General features: G+C 38.8%; 1 protein-coding gene across 2 annotated transcripts in view; it reads left to right on the top strand.

Annotated features, from left to right (window-relative positions):
• NADK2 (NAD kinase 2, mitochondrial) overlaps positions 1 to 8,350 on the top strand; it is a 32,499-nt gene extending 24,149 nt beyond the window's left edge. For both annotated transcript variants that reach the window (XM_058170135.1, XM_058170136.1), the window contains exons 11-12: positions 3,452 to 3,575; positions 5,159 to 8,350. In XM_058170135.1, the coding sequence (XP_058026118.1) occupies positions 3,452 to 3,575; positions 5,159 to 5,297 (263 nt within the window). In that variant the 3' untranslated portion in view covers positions 5,298 to 8,350. The remainder of the gene's footprint in view (positions 1 to 3,451; positions 3,576 to 5,158) is intronic.
• The last annotated feature ends 663 nt before the right edge of the window (positions 8,351 to 9,013 follow it).

Here is a 9,013-nt window from a genome sequence, read left to right on the forward strand (position 1 = left end):
TCGCATTGGTGGATGATCTCTGGAGGGCCAGGGATAGAGGTTATTCCTCTGCCTTGGTCCTATTAGACCTCTCAGCGGCTTTTGATACCATCGACCATGGTATCCTGCTGCACCGGTTGGAGGGATTGGGAGTGGGAGGCACCGTTTATCGGTGGTTCTCCTCCTATCTCTCCGATCGGTCGCAGACGGTGTTGACGGGGGGGCAGAGGTCGGCCCCGAGACGCCTCACTTGTGGGGTGCCTCAGGGGTCGATTCTCTCGCCCCTCTTGTTCAACATCTATATGAAGCCGCTGGGTGAGATCATCAGTGGTTTCGGTGTGAGGTACCAGCTGTACGCTGGCGACACTCAGCTGTACTTTTCCACACCAGACCACCCCAACGAAGCTATCGAGGTGTTGTCCCGGTGTCTGGAGGCCGTACGGGTCTGGATGGGGAGAAACAGGCTCAAGCTCAATCCCTCCAAGACGGAGTGGCTGTGGATGCCGGCATCCCGGTACAGTCAGCTGCAGCCACGGCTGACTGTTGGGGGCGAGTCATTGGTCCCAATGGAGACGGTGCGCAATTTGGGCGTTCTCCTGGATGGACGGCTGTCTTTTGAAGACCATTTGACGGCCGTCTCCAGGAGAGCCTTTTACCAGGTTCGCCTGGTTCACCAGTTGCGCCCCTTTCTAGACCGGGATGCCTTGTGCACGGTCACTCATGCTCTCGTGACATCTCGGCTGGACTACTGCAATGCTCTTTACATGGGGCTCCCCTTGAGGAGCACCCGGAGACTCCAGGTAGTTCAGAATGCAGCTGCGCGGGTGATAGAGGGAGCCCCTCGTGGCTCCCATGTAACACCTCTCCTGCGCAGACTGCACTGGCTGCCTGTGGTTTTCCGGGTGCGCTTCAAGGTTTTGGTAATGATCTTCAAAGCGCTCCATGGCATAGGGCCGGGTTACTTACGGGACCGTTTGCTGCCACCGAATGCCTCCCACCGACCCGTGCGCTCTCACAGAGAGGGACTCCTCAGGGTGCCGTCGGCCAGGCAGTGCCGACTGGCGACGCCCAGGGGAAGGGCCTTTTCTGTGGGGGCTCCCACCCTCTGGAACGAGCTTCCCCCAGGATTTCGTCAACTTCCTGACCTTCGGACCTTCCGCCGCGAGCTTAAGACACATCTATTCATTTGCGCAGGACTGGACTAGGGTTTTAAATTTTTAAATGACTAAATTTTAGCTTTGGTTTTAAATTGGGTTTTATTATTTATATCTTATTTTAAATATTTGGCCTTTATAATAAGTTTTTTAGATGAATGTTTTATTTTGTATATTTGTGTGTTTTTATATGGCTGTACACCACCCTGAGTCCTTAGGGAGATAGGGCGGTATAGAAATACGAATAAATAAATAAATAAATAAATAAATAAATAAATAAATAATAAACTACACAAACACACAAAATCTCAGAAAGCTGTATGTGGTATTGTGTGTGTGTGTGTGTGTATCAGTTGTGTTGTGTTGTGTGTGTGTAAAGTGTGAACGTTGGTTTTTGAGCTTTTTGTGGCTGTGTGAAGTGTGAGGTGCAGCTGCTTTTATATTGTGTGTGAGTCAGTGTGTGTTGTGTTGTGTGTGTGTAAAGTGTGAAAGTTGGTTTTTGGTACCTCTTATTGTTTTTTATACTTTGTTTATTATTTTTATTATTTATTGTTATTGGCCACGCCCACCCAGTAATCTGACCACCAATTAAGCCATGCCCACAGAATCGGTAGGGAAAATTTTTAGATTTCACCCCTGGCGTGAGCCTATTCCCAGTGTGCGCATGCACAGAGCTGCCAGGAGAAGAGGAACAATTAAGGAAAGAGGGTCAACTTGGGCTTGGAGATGATTGGCCTCTCCCATAAGACATAAAAGAAAAGCGAACAGGACGTGATCTTTTGCAGGCAGCAGTTAGTTCATCTGGCTGATTAAAGATTTGAAAATTCTGTTTGTGACTCTGCCAAGTTTGGCCTTACCCTGCATCTGGAAATTAGCTCTTTGGCAGTGTTCCACATGAGATAGGTGGGTGTTGATAACCTTCCTCTGAAAGACTGTTAGCAAGCCTTGTGGACTGTAAATGAAAGTAATTTACAGCCATATGAATTAAAGAGGTTTGTGCTGTTTAATTTCTAAGGAAGCCTAGGTCAGAACAGGGATGAGCTTCCATTCTTGCTTCAGCTCCGGCCAACTAGCAGTTCGAAAGCATAGTACAGTGGGAAGGTAACAGCGTTCCATGATGTGATTGTCAGGGTTCCAAGTAATGTCACCACCATCATCAAAGTGATGTCACCAGGCAACCAGACAGCGCCTTGATTGGACCATGTGACTGTGATGCTGGCCACATGTCCACAGAAATGTTTTTGGACAGCACTGTCTCAGCCGCCTTGAAACCACCCTCTATAGTTAGTAACGACTAGCAGACTAAAATTTACAGGGACTCTTCTTTACATCTGTAAATAGAAATCAAAAAAATTGAATGTCATTCAAGAGCTTCTTCAAATATGTCGCATTTCCACAATCTCTGATGGGACAGGCTAACATAACATTTAGTAACTTACAAAATAACAGATATAAGCAAACTAATTTCCACAAGATTTTAAGAATAATCTGCACAAGTTTTTCACACCTTTTCTGTATTACATAAAATCAGAAAGCTTAAGTTCGAAAGTACTCTGTATCTTCTTTTTCTTTTATTTTTAGTCAATCTGTCCAATGGTTGGATAGTAGAGGTAGAAATTAGGAGTGGGAAAATATAATATATACCGTATTTTTCGGAGTGTAAGACACTTCGAACTATAAGACGCACCTACCTTTGTTGGTGAGGAAAACAAGAAAAAGAAATCTGCCTCTGCCTCCCAGCAATTTTGCCTCATTGAAGCAAACAGCAAACAGCCTGCTTTACTTTCATTTTTATTTTCAGCATAGCTTGATTAGCACAAGAAAAAAAAATCTGCTCCCAGCAATTTACCTCCTTGCAGCAAGCAGCAGAGGCCCACGCAGCAATAGGCAATGGCAATCCCTGCAGCCTGAAACAGCTGAGAGTCTGGGATAATCAACTTGTGCTAATTAGGCTGTGCTGAAGCTGAAATGGGCTGTTTCTTCTTGCTGCTTGCTGGAAGGAAGTAAATTGCTGGGAGGCAGAGGCCAAAGGGTGGGGGCCAGTGGGTGGGTGGAGCTACATTCGGTGTATAAGATGCACCCAATTTTTCACCCCCTTTTAGGGGGGGAAAAGGTGCATCTTATACTCCAAAAAATACTGTAAATAAATTGACCCAGACAATACACTGTTTCTTAAGCACTTATGTATGTAATGTGAAAATATATAAATAAACTGTTTTAAAAAATCAGAAAGCTTAACTATATAAAGAAAGATGATTTGGCACTAACTCTTAGTGTGCTACTTAAAGAACCTGATTGATTGTTTTCTGTTTTTTCAGTAACAAACGGATATAATGAATCACTGCTCTATAGTCCAGAGGAACCCAGGTTGTTTTTTAGTATACGAGAACCCATTTCAAACCGTGTTTTTTCAAGTAGTCGGCAACGAGGCTTTGCTTCAAAGTAAGTATTAATAGTAAGTGTTTACCTAACTATAATTTGAGCAGCAGCTATTTTAGATTCAGATCTGGAAGATAATTGCTTTCAGTTGAAATGTAGGAATCTGAATTTTAATTTGGAAATCCAAAGCTGATTGTCTTTATTAACTATTAAAATCAGTAAGGCAGGGTAATAGTTCTGACCAATACCAAAAAAAAAAAAAGAAAAGAGTTTACATTAGTGTAAATATAGCACCTGTTTGCAACTTTTTAAAATAAAGCAGATGCATTTTTTATTGGATCATGTGGAACTGCAGGAGGTAGCTACACAAACCGTGGAAAAGACTTAGCTGCTTTAAAAGGCTTACAGACAGGTACTATATTTGTTCTCTTGTGCCTATTGATGATCAGTTTTGGAACTGAATGCAAAGTGTATTTATCAAATTGTTATCACTTTATAGTATAAGAGATATAGGAAATTTGCAGGCATTGTAGCCCTTCACAAAGGGCACTTTTTATCAAAAAACAAAATATAATTGACTTAAATGAGAGCAAACAAAAGAAAAATGCATCAAAGGTTATTTCTTCCAGTGGAAGCAAAACTAATAACCGTTATAGTTTTTTTAAAAAGTATGTCCTTTAAAATGACAATGGGTTTTGTAAAAGTGGTATTATAATTTTGGTCAATTAAGTGCGTCTTTTCAATTTAGAGGAAAAAGTATGTTTCATGCTTCTTTCCCAAAAACTATCTCTGCAGTGATACAAGGTTCCATTTGTAATTAATGTTTCATGAAGATACACACTGAAAATGATGTATACTTTCTTCTACAGTTTGAAAAAAACATAATTAAATGTGTTATTTCAGCAGAATAGGTGAAAGGGCATTCTGAAGAAATTTTCTTTTATAATTGAGTACGGTTCTCGTTTTTCTTGGGGCTTGCTTGTTTTTGTAATACTACAGAATTTTGAAACCCTCCCTCAAGAATGTCTTCAACCTGAATCTATCTTAGGCACTCCTATCTGTAACAAAACCAGAAGTTCAATAGAAGACTTTCCATTACAGGTAGTCCTCGATTTATGACCACAATTGAGCCCAAAATTTCTCTTGCTAAGCAAGACATTTTTAAAGTGACTTTTGCCCAATTTTAGGACCTTTCTTGCCAGAGTTGTTAAGTGAATCACTACAGTTGTTAAATTAGTAACAGTTAAGTGAATCTGGCTTCCCCATTGATTTCACTTGTCAAAAGCTTGCAAAAGGAGATCACATAACCCTGAGATACTGCAGCCATTATAAATATGAGTCAGTTGTCAAGCCTCTGAATTTTGATCATGTGACCATAGGGATGTTGCAACCATTATAACTATGAAAAATGGTCATAAATTACTTTTTTTCAGTAATGTTGTAACTTCAAATGGTTATTAAATTAAGTGTTATAAGTCGAGGGCTCTCTGTAGTTTAGCAACACCATTCCATTCCCCAGATTAAATGACCACATTATTCCATCTTAACATCTATCAAATATGTGTTGCTTCTAATCTGTATTCTATGCATTTGAAATTATTCACTTGATCATTTGTCAGAAATATTTTTCTTTAATGTATTTTCAGAGTTTGCATTCGCTCTCGTTGTTGGGATGCCTGTATGGTAGTAGATGGAGGAACTTCATTTGAATTTAATGATGGAGCAATAGCATCAATATTAATCAATACAGAAGATGCCCTGCGTACTGTTTTGTTAGAAGACTGAAGACGTCATTGAGAATATTCAAAATTCTTCACAAAGAAATGAGCTGCATCAATTCAAATGTGAAAATTGCTCTTTGGGAAATATTTGGGAAACAAAGATTGAAATGACTTCTTTTTTTTGCTTCTGAATGAGAAACTCCTGGAAAAATCAGTGTTTTGCCATTTATTGCATCTTGTAATATGAAATATAATTTATTTGTATCTCAGACCAACAAAATTATTAGCCCTTAAAAGCTTGATTCCACAGAATGCTTTTTAAATGAAGGTGGAACCAAATACAATTGGTATTAATATTAAATTATAAACTTCAGTGGAAGTAGTATACTACTGATTCAGCAAAATACCTTGGAACTCTTTCGGTTTTTAAAGCAAATAATATAAAAGTTAATATAAAGATGTTTGATCATACTTCAGTGTGATATCCAAGAATTTTTAATAATACTTTTGTATTCAGAAAGAACTTTAATTTTTTTAATTCTGAAGTAGGATTCGTTACTGTTCTTCTATTACAGTCTAATATTCATACTTCTACCACAAACCATGTTTCTATTTACCATTGCATTTCTTGTATCATACCAAACTGGCTACTGAGTTCCCAGTATTCCCCCATCCTATACGAGCACCAAGCATGTAGACCAGGGGTGTCCAAACTTGGTCCCTTTAAGACTTGTGGACTTCAACTCCCAGAGTCCCTCAGCCAGCAAAGCTGGCTGAGGAACTCTGGGAGTTGAAGTCCACAAGTCTTAAAGGGACCAAGTTTGGACACCCCTGATGTAGACTAAATATAATTAACTGGCCTGCTTGTGCTTTGGATAGGCCTATCACAAGCAGAAATAATGATGCAGCTGAGGGTTGGCTAGCTTAATTGTTCTACTCCCAAGGACAGGTGCTCCATTAAGTAGGTCCTAAGATAGCAAATACACAATATCATTCCTTAAAAAGTTAGCTGTGTATTTGTGTTAGGATTATAATAATCTTTACCTATCAAGTGCAGAAATATTCATGCATTTTGAAAACTACTTGTTTTTGCAGTCTCTAAAGCATATGCATGAACAGTTTCAAGATAATGGGAACATTTTGTTCACAATAGTGTATGAAACCCAATATTATACAAACAAGTCCAACAGTGTTTTTCCACTCAGGGATAGAATCTTTTCCTTTGCATTCCTCCCAAATCATTTCTAGAAGTTTCCCCTAGCCCCCAAGAACTTTGTGCCTGGGAGAAGCAGAATGGAGAGATTTATTTGACCCTTTCCTAGTTCTATCCATAGAAACTGTTTTTCAGACAGAATTGAATTCCCCTCCTCACATTTTACTTGACAAGTTACAGAAGTGTGTGACCACTGCCAGCCTCTTTTCCTTTGTTTATTTCAGGTAGCTGTTGTATGCAAAAGTCTTTGCAAAGATAGTATTCAGCAGTATATTAGTTTACATTACTTATACCAGGATACTTTGCAGATTGGCTGCCACTAAAAAGAGTCATTCTTGCTGGTTTTAATGACATTTTGAAAATGTTACAGAGTGCATTAGCTGCTTATATTTGAAATAATGATAATTAACCTGCAATGTGAGAGAACTAAATGATGAATCCTTTCTCTAATACAAAGCATTGTAAATTATATTCAGGGCTTAACATGAAAAGTTAAGAAAATTGAAAATCAGTTTTACAAAAGTTGTGTTCAATTTGCAATACCAGAATGATCATAAACCTTTTAGAAGACAAAGTAAGGTGAGGAAGAGGGGGAATCACTGAAATATACATGTCAGGCTTTTATCGTGGAAAGCTTCTAAGTTTTTCAGTGAAAATGTGAGATTATCTGTTTACATGACTGATTTTAGCTATTGGGAAGCTGAAATGGACTTTGTTTCAAGTAAATATCTTTAAAACACGAGCGAAATAAAACCAAGATGAATATGCTCTGTAATTGAAATTAAGGAAATTGTAAAATGGGTTCAATGTACTCAGTGTTTGTTTTGTGATTTTCAAGTTCTAAAATTGACATTGTTAATTTGGGAGTATGGGCAACTTTAACATGAATATGTTTTTCTTCCCCAGCATGCTGAACTATCTGTGTCTAACTCTTGGTTCTCTCTGGTGGGTTTCCACAGCAGAAGTAAATGGAATGTTGAGGCCATGCCAACATCTGCCTTGGATTGTGACTGTTCACAAAATGCCTGCCTTGACAACCTTAGCCAGTCATTTACAAGAAGGCAAACTGACCAAGTTTCTTGTGGAGGTGTATAGACATTTCTAAGGAAACACTTGGCTGTAATTGCACACTTTCCAGATTGCTTATGTGACTGTGTGCCACTAAGAGCATATAAAGATAATACTTGAGGTTGACACTTTGCTTTGCAACTTTTCTTGTCTCTTATTAAAAACTAAAAATTAAACCAGTCAGAATTGAGTGCTAAGGAAGATGCCCACAGCAGATTCTTGATAGGACTTACTAAATATCTAAATGGTATTGTGTTCTCATCGCAAATGGATCATCATGTTGAAAATTTATGTCCCATTTTCTTAAATTATGCCAGTTATGAAAGGTTAAGAATAGTACTGTTGTCCATTAGATAAAAAGACAATAAAAAGATGCAAGGCGAAGGTGTCCTTTGAAATGATGCGATCTAGAATTTGGGTTTTACTTGCAGTGTTCTTAGATACCTTTTTAAAGAAAAAGAGGATTTCATAGTGGGCTTTTTGAGGCCTGCCAAAAATAAAAAAATCTTAGCGTTCTTTGGGAATAAGCAAACATCCTTCCTTATCATCTGGCTCATGCCATCCGAGCCAGGAGTTGACATTTTGGGGAATACAAAATCCAAATTAAATGCCAAACCTGTCTGATATCACATTAGTGTCTATACCACAAGTGTGCTATCATGGCTTCATTTTATCTGTCCCCTCTACTGGACGCTCAAGCAGCAGTGGGAAGGGCTTGTGAGCTGTAGGCAATTAGCATTTAGACTATTTAGTAGATTTTGAAAGGGTCAACTTTTGTTTTCAGTCTCATTTTGAGAGGATAAAAATATTTCTGTGTTTGCACAGTATACCTTACCAAGGAAACACTTGGCTGTAATTGCACACTTTCCAGATTGCTTATGTGACTGTGTGCCACTAAGAGCATATAAAGATAATACTTGAGGTTGACACTTTGCTTTGCAACTTTTCTTGTCTCTTATTAAAAACTAAAAATTAAACCAGTCAGAATTGAGTGCTAAGGAAGATGCCCACAGCAGATTCTTGATAGGACTTACTAAATATCTAAATGGTATTGTGTTCTCATCGCAAATGGATCATCATGTTGAAAATTTATGTCCCATTTTCTTAAATTATGCCAGTTATGAAAGGTTAAGAATAGTACTGTTGTCCATTAGATAAAAAGACAATAAAAAGATGCAAGGCGAAGGTGTCCTTTGAAATGATGCGATCTAGAATTTGGGTTTTACTTGCAGTGTTCTTAGATACCTTTTTAAAGAAAAAGAGGATTTCATAGTGGGCTTTTTGAGGCCTGCCAAAAATAAAAAAATCTTAGTGTTCTTTGGGAATAAGCAAACATCCTTCCTTATCATCTGGCTCATGCCATCCGAGCCAGGACTTGACATTTTGGGGAATACAAAATCCAAATTAAATGCCAAACCTGTCTGATATCACATTAGTGTCTATACCACAAGTGTGCTATCATGGCTTCATTTTATCTGTCCCCTCTACTGGACGCTCAA

The sequence above is a fragment of the Ahaetulla prasina genome, chromosome 2, assembly GCF_028640845.1.
Source record: "Ahaetulla prasina isolate Xishuangbanna chromosome 2, ASM2864084v1, whole genome shotgun sequence".
NCBI classification, from domain to species: Eukaryota; Metazoa; Chordata; class Lepidosauria; order Squamata; family Colubridae; genus Ahaetulla; species Ahaetulla prasina.